Below are 20,210 nucleotides of genomic sequence, written 5' to 3'. Positions count from 1 at the left end.
CTTTGTAATAACATCTCTATGCTGGTGTATTTGTATATTGATAGCTAGCTAGATAAGCTGCTGAGACGATGTATATGACGAAGTGGACTATGTTTCACAAAAGCTTATGACACAATACATGTGTTAGTCTTTGAAGTGCTTCAGGACGTTTTGTAGTTTTTGATGCACAGACTAACACAGCTACCCCTCCAGGATATATCCAAATCTAATATTACACATGATATTATTGAAATTGTCTAGCATATCCAATATTGTCCCCAGTTTTTGAGAGTATGCAAAACCATGTTTGTTCACTTCCCTGTTTGTTTAAAACATTTATGTTCCACCTTTCCAGAGTTGCTCCAGGTGGCTCACAACATAAATTCAAACCAATTTCATGTAATACAACAAACTAAGAATAGAGCTTCAGCTATTGGGCAGTATAGAAATGAAAATAAATAAATGAGAACAAACAAATGAGAACAAACACAAAACTGTGAACATTAACACTTAAAACATCATCGCCACCAAAACCAAAGTACATTATTTCTTCCATTTAACCAAAGGTCTTCTGGGACAGTTGGGCTTTATAGAGGAGCCTAAGATCAGAAAGGAGGAACACTGACAAATGTCTTTGGGGAGCTACTTCACAAAGCTGGGACAACCACTGAGAAACCCCTGCTCTTTACCCATGTCAATTTAACCACCCCAAAGGAGGGTATTCTGAGCAGTGTTCTCACCTGAGATCATAAAAGGTTATGAAATGTCAGCCTCAGGCCCTGAAGTGTTTTCAGGTTAGGAATCCACATCTTAGATTGGACATGAAAGCTCACTGTCAGCCAGTGCGTTTGGCACAAAATCGTTTGAATATGTTCTTATCTACCAACCTTACCAACAGGTAGCCTGTGGCATTCTGCACTAATTGTAGTTTCTAAACTGTTGTCAAGAGCAACCTTATTACAATGACATGGATGCAGCTAGAATATCAGATGCAGCTGATGAAACGTACAGCTGGTGACTTTTGCTTACAAAAAAGCAAAACCTTTAGACCTGCCTTTCTCACAGCAGCAGTGGATTTAGAAGAACAGCCAAGCTAAAGTATCTGTTTCAATAGCAGGTAGATCACATACCTGCAGTCTCCAAACCAGCATTCTGCTTTGTCTGGATTCAGCTTTAGCTTGTTAATTCTTATCCATCTGATAACAGCTTTCCGGCATTGATTCAAAACAGTGACAGCTGCTCCTGGTCATTTAACTAAGGAATTACAGATCTGGGTGTCATCAGTGTACCAATGACTGCTAACCCTTTAAACTCTGTGTTACCTTCCCAGCAGCTTCAGATGAACTTCAGGTGAGAGGTGACAAAACTTAACCCAGTAATACACCTCATCTGCCAAGGGACAGAGCAGGTATTTCTAATAAGCGTCTTGTAGAATTGCTCCAACAAAAAGGAGCAAAAGCAGTCCAATGCCAACCCTTGCAACCTTATGCAGATATTCCAAATGGTGCAATAAGGTGCCATGTTCTACACTGTAGAATGTACAATGTCAAATGTCACTGAGAGATCAAGGAAGCATTACCTCTAACTACAAATATCCTCCATCAGAACAACTAAAGCAGTCTTGATTCCATAACTAAATTGGAAGCCTGATAGAAAAAGGTAAAGGAAAGATTTGTCATCCAGAAAGCTCAGGAACTGTTTTTCCACCTTTCATTCGATCACTTTCATTCAATGAAAAGGGTGGTTAGACACTATCCTGTGCTTTAGATGAAAATCACTTGCAAAAGTTGAGTTTGGCACTTTCTCCCCCTTGTAAGAATGAAGCCATTCTCTTGAGGGAAAGGTTCCAGCTCAGAACCGACATTGGCAGTACTAAGAAGCCCTTCCTGAGGAGATGGGACCTCTCCTAGATCCCCAGGCATCATCCTGAAAGGAAAGACTTTCTCAGGGCTGCTTACAGGAGTTGAGAAGCACATACAAAAAATTGAAACAAAGAGAGAAAGAAAACAAGATTTGAAGATTAGTGAAGAGCTGACAAGGTGGCTTCCAGACAAGGCTTTTATTCTGCCATCGCCTTGCCTCATTCACTTAATTTTATAGGGGGTTCAGGCAATATGCTACACTTGTAACCCTCCTGTGTTTTTCATTGCTTCTTTTGACTTTTTCCTTTCCAAGGAAAATCTGTTGAGGCAGGAAAGACAGAATAGCTGCACATTGCCTTCTGAGTGGTTGCACTAGAAGCCCTCTGTTTGGAAGCCCCGTATCTTATCTCTGCTGGAAGTAGGGATGGCGGAGAATTCCACCACAGACTCCAATGAGGCCGGATTCTTTAGAATCCGGAGTCTGTGGCAGAACAGAAGACTTACCCCACCTCCGTGCGGAATCCTCTTCGGATTCCGGATTGCCAGAGGATATGCAAATACGGAAATATTTGCGTAGCCTATCACGTTAATGAAAAGCACAGACACAAATGGTGTCTGGGATGTCATTTGTGGCCGTAAAGGCTTTAGTTTAAGGTAAATGCAGCCATTTACCTTCCTGATCTGTTAGTTTCACTGCACCTGAGAGGTTAAACATGGTATCTCTGTCTAACATAGAGATACTATGATATCTCATGTACAAGCAGATCGCATTGTCAGACACATCTGAAATTAGTGCTGGCAAAACACCTCTGCATCTGACGCACCTAGGTGGAATTCTGAATGCTGAGCCTTCTCTTTTGTATACTTAGGTCTCATCAGGCAGTCTGTGGCCCTCCTTTTGGCCTTTCACTCATAATTCTTAATAAATGACCTTCTTAGCCAGTTTTTCCTGGGGAATTAGATCATAGAAGATCATAGAATCATAGGGTTGGAAGGGGCCTACAAGACCATTGAGTCCAACCCCCTGCTCAGCACAAGAAGCCTGATTCCCAGGTGGTCTCCCATCCAAGTTCTAACCAGGGCTGACCCTGCTTAGCTTCCAAGATCAGACAAGATCATGTGGAGACCATGCTTTCCTCAGGCTTAGAGCATGGATCGTTCCATTATATTCATCAGTTTCAATGAAATTAAAATCCACTCCACCAGAGGTATCACTGCCTCACTAGTCTTTGGGAAAGGCTGCCTTTGAAGGAGATTCACAATACAGCCACTTGAGCCTCTGTGGATTTCTTCTGAAGGAAGTAAAAGATACTGCTTCATCCAAAACAGTGTCAGACAAATGTTTTTCTTCAGAGTCTTCGGGATCCTGTCTTGCTGGATGCTGGACTTGCCCGCCATGGGGTATATTGCTGTCAGGGTAGAAACTGAGCCCTGAGAGCCTTAGAGCAGTTCGGATTCTGAGGAGGAACATCAATCCGTAGGAGAGGGGCCAGCTCATCCCTCACAGGCTCAGCACCTGGCAGAGATTCCTCCTGCCAGCATTCCTAAGATAGATAGTGACCCTGGCAGTGAGGGAGTGCGGGAGGGGGGCTTCTTAGATGCTTGACGCAGACGCAAAGAGCGACGAGCGATGGAGGGCGCAGAAAGGAGTTGTAGTGCCCATTTGGCATGCAAGCAACGGCAGCCTCCCATGGACCCAAGGGAAAGAGGGGGGATCTCTCCCTAGCCCATAAGTTCTGGGTCTTCAAGTGACTCTCTTTCAAACGGGGATCAACTGCCTACTTGAAGCTTAGGCCACTCTGCTGTTCCTTGCTTTAGTTGCTGGTGATTAGCATCTGAAAGGGTCATTAAGTTGTAAAAGAATTAAAGCTTTGAAAAGAAATCCTTTCATCTGGAGTTGGCTATTGGAATCTACTGGGAAAGGCCGCCAAAGTGCTCCTGACAGCTTGATCCCCGTTCCTATTTTTTTCTCTCTCTCTCCCTCTCTTTTTTTTCCTCCTGCTGAATGGAGGGTGCCAGGGATCCGGCAGTGCAAGCTCTGGCTCAAGAGAACCAGATCCTCTATGACCAAGTGGCTCAACTGACAACTGCTGCACAGAATCTGCAAGCTGTGGTTCAACCACCACCACCTCCGATTCCCCCCCCCCCCCCCGCCGCCGCAAGTGCCTGGTGGCTTTGCCAGAGAAGTTTTCTGGGGAGAAAGGACTTTTTCAGATTTTCTGGGCCCAATCGGAGCTGTACATGCGCCTTCGACCTGAGGATTTCCTGACAGAACAGGTTCGTGTGGGCTTCATCATTAACCTACTTTCAGGCATGGCAGCTAAATGGGCTTCGGGACTTCTTCTCGCTAATGACCCCCTGCTCGGGGACTATCAAGGTTTCATGACAGCGATGGCCAGATTTTTCGGTGACCCCCTGCGCATGCAGACGGCTTCTCAGGAGATTCGCCGCCTCAGGCAGGGCAAGGACTCAGTTTCCAGCTATGCGACAACTTTTTGCTTGCTGATGCAGGATTTACAGTGGAATGATGCCGCGCTGGTGGCTCAGTTTTTGGACGGTTTGAACGACGAGATCTTGGATGAGTTGGCATGCACGCCTAGCCCGCCTACTTTGGAGGATCTCATCCAGACCTGCCTCCAAATAGATAGTCGGCTGGAGAGCTGCCGGCAGACCCGGTTGGGCGCCGGGGGCCGAGATTTCCCTCCTCCCATTCCCCCCATTTCCTTCCCCCACCCCCCGCCCCTGCGGTGGGGGCGGAGGAGACCCTGATGCAGCTGGGAGCTACCCAAGCCCCACTGCCGCCGGAGGAACTAGAGTGGCGGCGCGCTGAGTGCCGATGCTTTCGGTGTGGAAAACTGGGACATTTCGCCAAAACCTGCTGCGCTAGACCCGCAGCTCCTCTGCCTCCCCCTCCTCTCCTTCCTCCCCCTCCTCCTCTTCGCCCCCAGGCCTGACTAGGCTGCCCCCCGAGCCTTTTGGAGGTCTCCAGTGTGGGGGTCAGTTCCACACCCGGTGAGTGCCTTTCACAACCCCCCCACCCTCCCATCTGCTATTGCATGTTCACTTCTGCTCCTCCCAGTGAGGTGGGGTGGAGGCCCTGGCTTGAGTGGACTCGGGGGCTACGACCAGTTTCATGGATGAAACCTTTGCCCTGTTCCACAGGATTCCTACCCTTCCTTTTTCTGCCCCCTTGGCAGTGGAGACCATAGATGGACATCCTCTTTTCGGGCACAGTGACCCGGATTACAGCTCCACTCAGTCTGCGCGCCCAGTCCCACGTTGAGCAGATTCAGTTTCACTTGGCCAAGGTTCCCCAATACCCAATCGTGCTGGGTGTTTCCTGGCTCTCTAAGCATAATCCTTAGATTTCTTGGGAGCTTCAGCAAGTGGAGTTTGCATCTCCCTACTGCCGGGAGCATTGCCTCCCGACCGAGGCACCAGTCTCAGCCCAGGCCTTAACCCTTTCCTCCCCCTCCTCATCTGCTTCTGGCAGTTCTTCAGCTACCGTGATCCTCCCAGAGAAGTAAGCAGCTGTTTAGGATGTTTTCGACAAGAAGGAGGCCGACCAGTCCCCCCCCCAACCGCCCATTTGACTGTGCCATTAACCTCATTCTGGGGGCAACCATCCCCACTGGACGACTGTATTCGATGTTGGAGCCGGAACTTCAAGCTCTGCGGGAGTTTTTGGACACAAACCTCAGATGTGGCTTCATTCGCCCTTCCTACTTCCCCGCCTGCGCCCCTACCATCTTTGTGGCCAAGAAATCGGGAGAACTCTGCCCGGTGCACAATTACAGATCCTTGAATTCGGTCTCGATCCCCGACAAGTACCCCGTTCCCCTGATCCCTGAGATGCTGGAGTGCCTGGGGCGAGCCAAGATTTTCACAAAGTTGGACCTGCGTGGCACCTACAATCTGATTCGCATCCGGGAGGGGGATGAGTGGAAGACGTGTTTCAGCACCCGGTACAGAGCGTATGAATACCTAGTGATGCCGTTTGGGCTCGCCTGCGCCCCCCCCCCCACGTTTTCGCGTTTTATGAATGCCATCTTCCGGGACTATTTGGACACTTTCCTCATTGTGTATCTCAATGATTTACTTCTATTTTCTGAGGACCCCCACGCCCATCAGCACCATGTCTCCGCCGTCCTCCAGCGCCTCCGCGAGCACCATCTTTATGCCAAGCTGGAGAAATGTGCATTTGACCTAACCTCTTTGGACTATCTTGGCTACATTATCTCAGCTAACGGTATCAGGATGGATCCTGCAAAGGTCCAGGCCATCCTCTCCTGGCAGGCTCCATCCACCAAGAAGGACTTGCAACGTTTTCTGGGGTTTGCTAATTTTTACAGAAAGTTCCTGCCCAGCTTTGCTCGGCTGACATCTCCTCTCACAGACCTCCTTAAGGGCAGGAAATCTCCTTTTCGTTGGGTGGCATCTGCCCAACAGGCTTTCAAGGAACTTAAGAAGCTTTTTAGTTCTGAGCCGATCCTGTTGCATCCCAACCCGAGGAAGCCTTTTGTAGTGCAAACTGATGCCTCTGACTTTGCGGTGGGGGCGGTGCTTTTTCAGCCAGATTGGGCAGGCTGCGGTTTGCAACCCTGCGCCTACCACTCCAAGAAGCTGAACATATCTGAGAGGAATTATACCATCTGGGAGAAGGAACTGTTGGCCATCAAGTCCGCTTTGGAGACCTGGCGTCATCTGCTGGTGGGGGCACAGCACCCAGTTGAACTTAGAACCAACCACCGCAACCTGGAACATCTTCAGACAGCCCGTGCCTTAAACCAGAGCCAGATTAGATGGACGCTTTTTTCCCCCCGGTTCCACCTTAAGATTTGCCATGTGAAGGTCTCCGACAACCTACAAGCAGATGATGCTCTTTCTCATAAGCCGGACCTCCAGCCAGGGGGTGAGGGGGATCCCCCCCTCTGATTCTTCCCCCCCAGAGCCTGGGGACAGCTGCGGTGCCTCGCTCTTGGGAGGAGCTCCTTCACTCTGCACAGGCTCAGGATGATTTTGTTCGCACAAAAGTGGAGGAATTGGGGCTAGCCTCTGCCTCCCCCCATTCTACCCCCTTCTCTTTGCGAGGTGGCCTGCTTTACCATTCCAGCCAGATCTATGTGCCTCCTAGACCCCTCCACGAGAAGGTCCTCCATCAGTGCCACGACTCCCCCACTGCTGGGCATTTTGGCTTCGCCAAGACCCTGCACGGAGTGACGCGGGATTTTTGGTGGCCTTGTGTGTGTCAGGATGTCAAGACAGACGGTCAGACCGAGCGTACCAATGCAACTCTGGAGCAGTTTTTGCGCTGTTATGTCAATTACCAGCAAGATGACTGGTTTTCCTTGCTGCCTCTCGCAGAATTTGCTTATAACAATGCCTGCCATGCTTCCACCCGCCAAACTCCATTTTTTGCCAATTTTGGTTACCACCCCAAGGCTTTCCCATCCACCTTAGCTCCCTCTTCAGTGCCAGCGGCCCATGACTTTTTAGAGGAGTTGCGAGCGGTACACCACCTCTTAGGGAATCCCTCGAGCAAGCCAAGTCAGCCTACAAAGCCTCTGCAGACCGGCGGTGCCAGCCAGGTCCGTCTCTGCAACTGGGGGACTGGGTTTGGCTGTCCACCCAATACCTCCCCTCTCACTCGCCCGCAAGGAAGCTCGCGCCTCACCACATAGGGCCTTTCCAGATTACGGCCCAGATTAACCCTGTTGCTTTTTGCCTGGCTCTCCCCCCGTCCATGAAGATCCATCCTGTTTTTCATCAGTCGTTGCTGTCCCACCGGGCTTCTGGCGACCCTCATCGCTCGGTCAGCTTCCCCCCACCACCAGTGCTAGTAGAGGGGGAGGAGGAGTTTGAGGTCACGGAGATTCTGGACTCCCACCTTTCTCGCGACCACCTGCAATATGTAGTGGACTGGAAGGGGTACGGGCCAGATGAGCGATCCCGGGAACCCGCGGAAAATGTGCATGCTCCATTGCTGCTGAGGCAATCCACCTGATGGAGGGCGCGGAAAGGAGGCATAGGAGGCATAGCGCCCATTTGGCGTGCAAGCAACGGCAACCTCCCATGGACCCAAGGGAAAGAGGGAGGATCTCTCCCTAGCCCATAAGTTCTGGGTCTTCAAGTGACTCTCTTTCAAACAGGGATCGACTGCCTATTTGAAGCTTAGGCCACTCTGCTGTTCCTTGCTTTAGTCGCTGGTGATTAGCATCTGAAAGAGTCATTAAGTTGTAAAAGATTAAAGCTTTGAAAATAAATCCTTTTGTCTGTGTCTTGAGTTGGCTATTGGAATCTACTGGGAGAGGCCGCCAAGGTGCTCCTGACAATTGCTTTTTTCGCATCCTGAATCTTGGTGCCTTCCTATGAGGAGCAAAAAGGAAATTCTTACCTGGTGATTTTCTATTCTTCTTAGAGATGGGAGAGCATCTGCACACACCAGATGGTGCTGTGTCCTGTGATACAGACTCTTGGTCTCTTCTGAGTGCTGAAATTGTAGAGAATCAGTCAGAGGTTTTTTTCTCTTGTCTTTCAAGCAAGCTGCTAATTCTTTCTAGGGGTGGACGAAAGTCCCTTACCTGTCGTCGAAGGACGTTCGCGGTGGGGGGGAGGCGCTTCGCTGGTCCCCCTGCGAAGTTCAGGCCGGGGGGGGAGGCTTCCCGCCTCGCCCCGGCCGAAATTCAGGCCGGGGGGGAGGCTTCTCGCCCCGGCCGAAATTCAGGCCGGGGAGGAGGCTTCCCGCCTCGCCCGGCCACGAACGCGAAAGTTGTTTTTTTTTTTTTTTTTAAACGCCCCCTGATAGGGTACGTGATGATTCACGTAGCCTATCACGGCTAGATCTGCAAAGTCAGCCGTGATAGGCTACGTCAATCGTCACGTAGCCTATCACGGGTGACTTAAAAAAAAAAAGCGCGTACGCTAATGGCGGTCCCCATAGGGAGCCGCCATTCACGTTCCTTATTTAGTCGCTGTAGTCTACGTAAATGTTTACGTAGACTACGGCGAAAATAAGGGCAACGCAAATAGCGTTGCCCTTATTTTCGCCGTAGTCTACGTAAACATTTACGTAGACTACAGCAACCAAATAAGGAACGGGAATGGCGGCTCCCTATGGGGGCCGCCATTATCCGTACGCGCTTTTTTTTTTTTTAAGTCACCCGTGATAGGCTACGTGACGATTGACGTAGCCTATCACGGCTGACTTTGCAAATCTAGCCGTGATAGGCTATGTGAATCGTCACGTAGCCTATCAGGGGGCGTTTTTGTTTTTTTCTTTCATTGCAATGGCGGCTGCCGCTCCCGCCCCGCTCGAACACCCGCCGAACCGCCGGCCGGACCAGCCACCGGGAGGGACATTCGGCGAAGGTAAGTCCCGTCCCGGGGGGGGGGCGGGGGGCGGGGGGGTTCGGAGGATTTCTCCCCGAAACTTGTTCTGGGGGCTGAACACGTTGGCGCTCGGCCCCCCGAAGTTTCGGGGAGAAATTCTCCGCCATCCCTAATTCTTTCCCTGTTGTTCACCTGGCTTTAAAATAAAATCCTGTCATAGAACCTTCCTGGCGATCTGGGGAGAGGTCTTGCCTTTTCAGGAAGTGTTTGCTATCTTTTTCTACCCAGTCTCAGAGATAGGATCTTTCTCCTGTCTATGAGAAGAATCTAAATACATTAGGTAATAACTTCATTTTCCATCTCTCATTTTTACTACATGTAAATTTTCTCCCTTTTTGCCAATTGCCATGATTTCCTTTACCTAACTGTGATTTTTTTGGCATACCCTGAACTTTCCAGAATGGGTGCAGTGATTGTGAGTATCAAATGAGCAGACATTGCTTAGACATATGATGGTTCTTTAGTAAGTGATGGGAAATTCTGTTAATATTATTACCAACTACCAAAGGTTAATTTCACAATACTGAAATATGCTCTCTTTGAAGCATGAAATTAGTTGGAGTGAAATTAGCACATTTAATAGCTTTTTGCTGAGAAGAAACACTAGTACAGATGGTTCTCCAACAGGATTATATAAGCATTGTTCTGAAGATCTTCATGTACCTTTAATTAATATTTGTATCTCATGCCTAAAAGGTTCTTTCTCATCTTCTTCAAGTATTATGAATGCCTCTGGGCTGGTTTGGAAGTAATGTTCCTAGCTTCATAAACCATGGTTTATAAAACCAAGAACAAGTGTCAAGCTGGGCACTCCTCCCTCACCCCTCCCCTCCCCACTTTCTCTTCAGCACCAGCTTTGGCGCAGAGATCCTGTTTTGTGTAAACTAGAGTTCATGTTATATGCAAAACAGGGAAATATGGTTTAATGTTGTTTTAATAACCAGGATATTACCCTGGTAGGGGAGGAGTGAGGGAGCAGTGTGCAGGCCCGAATCTCATTCCTGACTTTAAAAACCATGGTCTATGAAGCCAGGAACACTGCATCTGAACCAGTCCAATTAGGTTACATTTCCTAATTCATCTTAATCTAAATAAATAACCATATTTAATAACCGTATTGCTGATAATGGACACATATAATCAGAAATCACAAGAGAGGTGACACTAATTTGCACTTATTTGATAGAATATGGGTTGGTTCAGACTGCTTATTTTCTTCATATGATCCCTCATATATACAGGATTGCATGGGGAAATCTCAATATAAACTGGTCTGTTCACAGATACAGCTGGCAGTGACCCATAGCTATTTCTACAACTAGAGAAATGGCCACTGTAATTGGATATATTTGCTGGTTGCTACAAACTGTATCCTTGTACAACCCAGTTCTCTACATAATGAGGGTGGTGTGGAGAAAGGTTGGTTTTCATGTATGAACCATTATATAATTTTATCATACCATTTTGAGAGTGTTTGGGTTAGATAGCAGGCAAAAGTTGAAGCTGGATGTGAAATGTTGACCTATACTAACCCTTTTAGATAATGAGGTTGTGGGCGGGGATGTGGTTTTCTGTTTTGGTATAATTCCTAATTCATATTAGGAACTTTTATAAATAATAAATAATTATAATGACTTTCAGCAAGTCATTCACCCAGTTCAAATCTAATAACAAACCACAGTTTATTCTTATGGGAACCAGCCTGCATCAGCCTCAGGCTTGCGCACTCCCCTGCCCTCCATGCATGGAGAAGATTGAAGGCTTCTGCTTTCACTTTTAACTTAACATTAAAAGTTAATTTGTAGGTTAAAAATAAAATTTAAAAATAAAATTAACTTTATTCACTTTAAATAAACTGTGATTTCCCATTATATCTGAACTCAGCAGACTTGTTTATTCTAACTTTGATTAGACAAACCAGGCTCAAACTCATTTGATACCATGGTTTAAATAACCACAGTCACCGAGCCTTCATAGGAGGAAGTTCTTCGGAATGATAGTACCTATTATTTGGAACAGCCTCCCCTTGGACATAAGGCATGTACCAACGATATTGTCATTTTCTGTCTTGCTAAAAACATATTTCTTTCAACAGGCATTTCCTGACTATTGATTTTATCAATATACACTACTGCTAGATTGGGTATTGTATTTTTTATGAATTGTTCTGGGTTTTTTTTAATCTTTTTTTATTGTTGTGGGGGGGTTGTATTATCTTACTTGTACACTTTGGTATTTTTATAATATAACGTGGCATAGAAATGTTTTTAAACAAACGAACAAACAAACAACAGTTTCTTGAGTTCAGGTGTAATGAGAAATTCCGATTTATTCAAAAGCGAAAGTTAAAACTTCCAATTCCTTCCTTTCATGTGTGAAGGAAGAAGGAGGAAAAAGACAAATGGATCTCTTGGGAGCATCCCAAAGTTCTGGAGCTACCACAGAGAAAAGGTTCTGCTCCTTGTGGATGACAGCCTTTCATCTAGAAGAGAAGGGCCTCATTGGCTGCTCTTAAAGCTTGGGGTATGACGTGGAGGATATGTCAAAAAAAGATGCTCCCTGTGATTGTCAGGCCCAGAGCATATATGGTTTAAAGATCAAGATTAGAATGTTGAAATGGGCCTAGAAACAAAGTGGTAACCAGTGTTGACATTGCAGAATAGTTGTAATCTGTTCACGCCAAGTTACACCCAATAGCAAGTGGGCAGTGGTATTCTGAAGTAGCTGAAGTTTGCAGCCATCATCATGAGCACATAGAATGTCTTACAAGAGTTCAATCCAGAAGTAACCAAGTTATGAATGATACTAGCTGAGTCTCTAATTGGTGATTAGTTGGTTCTGTCCTCTTTGTTCTTAGGTCTGCCATTTTTCAGCTGCCATTTTCAGATACATACTAGTGTATCTGTGTATACACTACATACAGTACACTACATCAGTGTGGTGTAGTGGTTCGAGTGTTGGACTGGGAGTTGGGAGATCTGAGTTCTAGTCCCACTTGGAAGCTCATTGGGTGACTTTGGGCCAGTCACAAACTCTCAGCCCAACCTACCTCACAGGGTTGTTGTTGTGGGGATAAAATGGAGAGGAGAGGGATTATGTACGTCACCTTGGGTTCCTTGGAGAAAAAAGATGAGATATAAATACAATTAAATAAATACTATCTTCTCTTTTTGAATTTGTTTTGATCTTTCTATCCCATATGGGATGAGCAATGGTGGGATTGGGTTTTGGCCATTCTTGGAGGGAAATCAGTACTACTGGTTGCTAACTTTTGATAATAGTAGAGAGGGTATGGGAAAGGCTTTTCCCCTATCTCACATGGTGATGATTGGAAGAAATTTATAACCTCCAGCAAAGTTTTCTTCAGCTGGACAAAGGAGGCAACAGGATAAAAAACCTTCCACAGTAGCTCCTTTTCAGTTTTGTCACAAGATTCCTAGTAGACTCCTGTCATAAGGAGAAATGTAGGTTAAAATTTCTGTGTGAAGTTTGAGCATATATGTACCTCAAAAAGCTATTGTAGCTGTTTATTCCATAAATGCATGTTTGCAATATCAGTGTCCTCCAGAATAATCTCTATGTCTGATATTAATGACTCATAAAGTTAAATAAAAATTAAATCTAAGGTGGAATAGCAGCAAGAGAGCCATGAATGTTGTTGGAGAAGTCTCAAATTGATTTATATGTAATGGGGAGAAGGTGACAGGAAAGGAGGAGGTAAGCAAATCAGCCATGCCTGGCAGTATTCATTACTTTTCCTTTGTTAAGGCATCATTCCAGTGAATAACTGTTTTTGGTGAGAGAGCTGAAATACCTGATAATCCACAGAAAATTACCTGCATGAACTCTGAATTATATTACTGGCCAGTAGTAATTTCTTAGATAATGGTGGCCCACAGTATGGTATGCTCCATCTTGATAAAGGCAGGATATACTGAGGTTGCATTTTCCTGATTCAGACAAGCCATGTCCCATGGAATGAGAGAGCTTAAATCTCTATGTAAGCATTAGCTTTAAGTATCTCCTGAGACCAACAAATCATGCTGCGTTGCTATTTGAATTGTGATGAGAGCTACTGATTTTGATCTGCCAAAATGAGAAATCCTTGAAATGACAGGCTACTACATGATCCATGACAATTCACTGTTGTTTTTTAAGTGCTATAAAAAGTAACCTTGGTAAGACAAATACTGAACTGGAAAAACCCAGTTTTATGAGAAACTTTCAAAAATTGGAAAAGAAATTACAAATAAAACTGTGCTGTTATTCATTAACATAACATCTGGAATTATAATGAAGTAAAGTGAATTGATTATTTAAGCTTATATAAGAAAGTATGGCTGTTCTTGATTCTGAATCTTCTTTTTGTCTCCAGTTCTGATTAAGTATAAATTAATCTGAATCTAAGATTCTCATCTCTCTTTGTCTTGAATATAAAATACAACGATGTTGGGATGGTCTAGACTTAGTCATACTTAGAGTAGACCAATTGAAATTAATGGGACATTGATTTCAGTGGGTCTACTCTGAGTATGACTACATCTGGATCCAGCCCAGTGTTTTTGTAATTCCAAAGGTGAACACTGAAATTCAAAAGGTGCATTCAGGAGGAGATTTTATTATGCATTGGTCTCTTCATTACCATTTTGTTCTTTTTTCATTACTAATTAGTAAGTACTGTAAAATAATACATTGTATATTCACTCAGTTATTCCCACCTTCTTTATTATAACATGAAGAACATTCAATATTTGTGGGTCCTTTTTTAGCCAAAATAAAAAGATATTTGGGTTGAAATGGACAAAATATGAGTAGAGATGGTAAAATCATCTGGTCCATGTTACTTTAGCATGTATTCATCTATAAGTCTGTTCCCTCTCGTTTTTACATTAATTTGAGAATATTTTTAATCCACACAAAAAATCCTCAAAATACATTTTTCTAAATATATTTTCTCATTTTTAAATTCTTTTCTTGCAAACAACACATCTCTATATTTATTTTCTCTCAAAATATCACTCTTTTATCTCCAATGTTCATCTGCAAATGCTGTTGCTTATATAGCCCAAACAGCACCATCCATGCACTAGAAGGAGGTATTGGCAGGCTCAGAGAAATCCTAAGGTTTGCAGAAATGTAAAAACTTTTTAGGGAAAAAAACAACCTCAAGGGATGGGGAAAAAACCCTAACCAGCCCACTGAGGTCTGAGCATGCTCTGTGGCCACAGAATGCTGAATGATTATTGGGAGTGCAAATAGGACAGGAGGGCGAATGGAATGGAGTATCCTGGACAGGAGCACTCTACACATTCTATGAAACATTCTGTTGCACGTCCCACGTTTGCATTATGGAGGGAGCAATCCTGTGGCTGCTAGACAGTGGCTAGATGGCCATAGTATATCTTGCTTTCCGGGAACCGACCTTGGAGCGCAGGCTCCGAGGTCGGTTCCCGGAGAACTGACCTCCCCACATGGAGGAATGTGGAACAGCTCCGTCCACGCTCGCAAGTGGAGTGCGGAGCTGCCGAAAAAGGGCGTGTCTGGGGGCGTTCCGGGGCAGGGAGGGCGGAAATGCCTGTACGACACATCCAGTGTGTAGTACAGCAGCCTCCTCCCCCGCTCCATCCTCCCGCAGCTAGACAGCCACAATCAACTGTCTAGCCGAAAATACAGGGAACGATCCCCTCCGTGCTTCTCCTGCCCTCGAGTTCAGAGGCGGCAGCCTATCTGGATAGGATTGTGCCCCAAACATATTTTCTCTTAAAATACACTTTTTTAAAATGTATTTTGATAATATTTCTTGAGTTTAAAATTATTGAAATACTCAGGAAGTGCAAAATCCAACTGACAAGGGTTCGAAGGGCCCTAGAAGATCATCGAGTCCAACCCCCTGCTCAACGCAGGAATCCAAGTCAGAGCATCCCCGACAGATGACTGTCCAGCCTCATCTTGAATGCCTCCAGTGTGGGGGATCCCACTACCTCCCTAGGTCATTGGTTCCATTGTCGTCTTGCTCTAACGGTCAGGAAGTTTTTCCTGATGTTCAGCCAGAATTTGGCTTCCTGTCACTTGAGCCCATTATTCCGTGTCCTGCATTCTGGGATGATCGAGAAGAGATCCTGGCCTTCCTCTCTGTGACAGCTTTTCAAGTACCTGAAGACCGCTATCATATCTCCCCTCAGTCTTCTCTTCTCAAGGATAAACATGCCCACTTCTTTCAGTCTCTCTTCATAGGGCTTTGTTTCCAGTCCCCTGATAATCTTTGTTGCCCTCCTCTGAACCCTCTCCAGCTTGTCTGCATCCTTCTTAAAGTGCGGTGCCCAGAACCGGACACAGTACTCCAGATGAGGCGTAACCAGTGCTGAGTAGAGGGGAACTAGTACTTCCCGGGATTCGGAAGCTATGCTTCTATTAATGCAGCCCAAAATAGCATTTGCCTTTTTTGCAGCCACATCACATTGTTGGCTCATATTCAGCTTGTGATCTAGCACAATTCCAAGATCCTTCTCTCTTGTAGTGTTGTTGAGCCATATATCCCCCATCTTGTAACTGTGCATTTGGTTTCTTTTTCCTAGGTGCAGAACTTGGCATTTATCCCTATTAAATTTCATCCTGTTGTTTTCTGCCCAGCGCTCCAGTCTATCAAGATCACTTTGAATTTTGTTTCTGTCTTCCAAGGTATTAGCTATCCCACCCAATTTTGTGTCCTCTGCAAATTTGTTCAGTATTCCCTGCATCTCCTCATCCAAGTCATTAATAAAAATGTTGAAGAGCACTGGGCCCAGGACTGAGCCCTGCGGTACCCTGCTCATTACCTTTCCCCAGTTTGAGAAGATCCCATTGATAAGCACTCTTTGAGTCCAATTCTGTAGCCAACTGTGGATCCACCTGATAGTTGTTTCATGTAGTACACTTTGAGCTAGTTTACTAATCAGGATCTCATGGGGCACTTCGTTGAAAGCCTTGCTGAAGTAGAGGTATATTATGTCCACAGCATTCCCACACTCCACAAGGGAGGTAACCTGATCAAAAAATGAGATCAGATCTGTCTGGCAGGATTTGTTCTTGACAAATCTATGTTGGGTTTGAGTAATCACGGCATTGTTTTCAAGGTACTTACAGATGGATTGCTTTATAATCTGCTCCAGAATTTTCCCAGGGATTGATGTCAGACTGACTGGTCTGTAGTTCCCAGGTTCCTCCTTTTTACCCTTTTTGAAGATAGGGACAACATTAGCCCTCCTCCAGTCATCTGGCACTTCACCCGTCCTCCATGATTTCTCTAAGATAATAGACAGTGGTTCTGAGAGTTCTTCTGCCACTTCCTTTTTTACTCTAGGGGGCTGTTTATCTGGCCCTGGAGATTTGAACTCATTCAAAGTAATTAGGTATTCCTTGACCATATGCCTATCGATCTCAAGCTGCAGTCTTGCCCCTTCAGCCTGTACTTCGCCTTTGCCAGGGGGCTCATAGACCGTCTTTTGGGAGAAGACTGAGCCAAAGCAGGAATTGAGCACCTCTGCCTTTTCTTTGTCATCTGTTATCTTTTTGCCATCCTTATTTAATAGCTGAACCACCATTTCTTTCCTCTGTCCTTTACTATGGACGTATCTGAAGAAAGCCTTTTTGTTGCTTTTAGCATCCCTCACTAACCTCAGCTCGTTCTCAGCTTTAGCCTTCCTGACACCATCCCTGCAATTCTGTGCTACCTGCCCGTACTCTTTCTTTGTTGCTTGGCCTTCTTTCCACTTCCTATATGTGTCCTTTTTTGTTTTCAGGTCATCCCTAAGCTTTTTGTGAAGCCACATTGGCTTCCTCTGTTGTCTTCCACCTTTTTTTCTTGTTGGAATTGTTTGTAATTGTGCCTTGAGAATCTCCTTTTTTAAAAACTCCCACCCATCTCTCATTAGAGTCTCTTGCCATGGGACCTTAGTTGTTATCATTGTTCTGAGTTTATTAAAATCACCTTTCCTAAAATCCAGGGTACGGGTTTGTCTACACTTGGCTTTTGCTTCCTTTAGAACCAAGAACTCAAGTATAACATGGTCACTTTCCCCCAGAGTTCCTGTAACTGCTACTTTATCCACTAAGTCATCTCTGTTGGTTAGGATCAAGTCAAGGATAGCTGATCCTGTAGTTCCTACCTCTACTTTCTGTAGGAGGAAGTTATCCTCCACACAAGTCAGGAATTTCCTGGAGGGGCCATGTTTTGCAGAATTTGTGTCCAACAAATATCGGGGAAATTGAAGTCCCCCATTACTACTACATCATGCTTTCTTGAAACATTGGCAATTTGCTTTTTAAAAGTTTCATCCTTGTCTTCTCCTTGATTGAGTGGCCGGTAGTAGACTCCAACCACCAGGTTCCTTTTATTCTTTGCTGCATTTATTTTAACCCAGATGCTCCCGATGGGGCTACCAATCTCATCTTCCTGTAGGTAGAGATACCTAGAGAGATATCTTGGTAGAGATAAGTATTCTTCACATATAGTGCAACCCCACCTCTCTTTCTGTTCTTTTTGAAGAAGTTATATCCTTCTTGTTCTTTTTGAAGAACTTATATCCTTCAATTGCTGTATTCCAATCATGAGAGTCATCCCACCAAGTCTCAGTTATACCTATCAAATCATAATTTCCCTCCTGTTTTAAGAGTTCAAGTTCGTTCTGTTTGTTTCCCATACTCTGGGCATTAGTATATAGACATCGAAGACCATGTGCTTCATGGTCTGGCTTTCTTCTTCCTACATGTTTGTGAAGACTATTATTGGGTGCTGTTAGAGCTGTTCCCTCCATTGTGGTGCATGAGCCTTCATCCACTGTTACCCCCAACTTTACATCTCCCTTCCCCGTAGGATTCAGTTTAAAGCCCTCCTGATGAAGTTCTTCATGCTGTGGCCAAACACATTCTTCCCAGCCTTTGTGAGGTGCAACCCATCCCTTGCCAACAGTCCATCTTCCAGGAAGTATAGCCCGTGGTCCCAGAATCCAAATCTCTCACATCAGCACCACCTTCATAGCCAGTCATTCACCCAGAGTATTTTTCGTTCCCTTTCTATCCCTCTTCTAACTACTGGAAGGATGGATGAGAAAAATATGGGCCCCAAAGTTCTTGAGTTTCCTTCCCAGAGCTTCAAATTCTGACATGATTTCTTCATAGCTCCGCTTGGCGGTATCACTTGTTCCCACATGGATGAGAAGAAAGGGATACCTGCTTTATGAGTGCAGGCAACCTTTCAGTCACGTCTCTAATCCATCCTCCCGGGAGACAGCATACCTGGCGAGTCCATGGGTCTTCGTGACATACTTGGGTTTCGATCCCACGCAGCAAGGAGTCTCCCACTACTACTACCCTTCTCTTCTTGTAGCTGTAGGCTGCAGGAAGAGAAGATGTAGATGTAGATCAGATCACTTCCTATTTGAAGCTGCAAAGGTCACATTTCTCAATAGTCCTCCATATATGAGATTTTTGTTATTGACTGCTGGGTTTAATTATAAAATAAAAAAAAATTGTCTTATGTTTTTGACTAGGGCTCTGCCAGATTCTGAAGAAGCAAAACCTGTTTTTAAAAGGGCTTGCAGGTAACCTGTAATGTTCAGGCATCCTGTAGTGTCTGCTTGCCCATGCTAACTTCCTCTCATAGCAGCTGCATTTGGTGCAGTTTTAAAAAGCAAAATACAATGTGCTTGCACTAACAAAAGAAGTTAGAGTTTTGGATGCATATGTTCCAGACTTAATTGCAAGTACTGAAATGCAAAAAAGAAAAGAAAAAAGCAAGTATTGTAGCAAGATTTAGTGTTGTATGTTCTTACAAGCTAATCAGTTACCTTGGGATCAAATTTTCATGTGACTTAAATAGTATGCGTAAGATCAGTTTTGGCCCAATAATTCACCACATAAAAGTGGACCTAGATAAATGGAAGAAGCCAACTAGGGCGGGGAAGAATCCCTTCCCCCCCATACATACACTTTCATGGGACCATTTGTCCCCCATGATGGTGGTGGTGGGGAAGAATACGGGCACCTTTGAGGAGGGGTAGGCAGGATGTACTTACTTTAGCATCAAGTGGTCAAGGGGGTTTTCTTTGTTTCTAAACTGCTCTGACATGCCAAGATGGCTCTATGAGTTGACACTGGGGTACCTTTGCAAACCTACTGCTCAGCTTATTGCCTCATCCTGTTCTGAATGTATTTACTTTGGGGCAGTTACCCTTTTCAGTAATCACACGAACAACAGGACCTGATATAATGAATTACTTTGACCTGTCTGCTGCACAAGATTCCGGCCTCATATATACCTGAGGTTGCCTGGGGCTCAGCTACTTGCACTGGCATTGCGGCAAGAGAGGTGCATTAGCACAGTGCAGTGGGGCAAAGTTATAAATTGTGCCTTTAGATGATAAAACTATCATTAACATATCCATTTGAGTCATTCAGTATTTTATGCATTTTTTGGTCTGCTTTTGTGAATACTACAGTTTTGACAGCTATTTCACTGTTTTAGACTATGATTTTGTAGCTGTTCTGCCCTCACGCCATCTATCCTTCAGCTTCTTATTTTGTGATGTATAGTAGCCTGTCTTCATTTCATTGTCTTACATTTTTATTTTTGTTTCTGCTGTGCTTTCAGTCATTATCTCACTCTGCCTTGGTCCCATCATACTCAGTCCACTGACTACCATCATAGAGATGCCAGGTATCTGTTTCCCTTTGTGTGAATCTGTGTGTATAAATGCATATCCCTGCTTGAACGTATATTTTCCCTTCAAACTATTCAGGTTACTGAATAGTTTCACATGTGTTTTATGGGAAAATAATTAATATTACTAATAGCATTAGTATTAACTAAGTATTACTTGTAATGTCCTAAAAACAGCAATGTTTTGCCTAACCAGTACAGAGCAAGTTGCACTTGATAGCAACTGTTGCCCTGTTGTTGTGTGAAATAAAGCACTTGATCATCAACATTGTCTTCGAACTCCA

General features: G+C 44.9%; 1 protein-coding gene across 1 annotated transcript in view; it reads left to right on the top strand.

The window, feature by feature from the left end:
• The window catches only part of RIMS2 (regulating synaptic membrane exocytosis 2), a 616,900-nt gene that overhangs the window by 388,227 nt on the left and 208,463 nt on the right, over nucleotides 1-20,210 (top strand). The window contains exon 20 of the mRNA XM_084848966.1: nucleotides 19,858-19,923. Coding sequence (XP_084705092.1) covers nucleotides 19,858-19,923 — 66 coding nt within the window. The remainder of the gene's footprint in view (nucleotides 1-19,857; nucleotides 19,924-20,210) is intronic.

Source organism: Heloderma suspectum, chromosome 4 (assembly GCF_057233095.1).
Source record: "Heloderma suspectum isolate Gila_16-S chromosome 4, 16-S_ref, whole genome shotgun sequence".
NCBI lineage: Eukaryota > Metazoa > Chordata > Lepidosauria > Squamata > Helodermatidae > Heloderma > Heloderma suspectum.
Note: the sequence above shows the minus strand (reverse complement) of the source record. Positions and strands in the feature narration are given on the sequence as shown.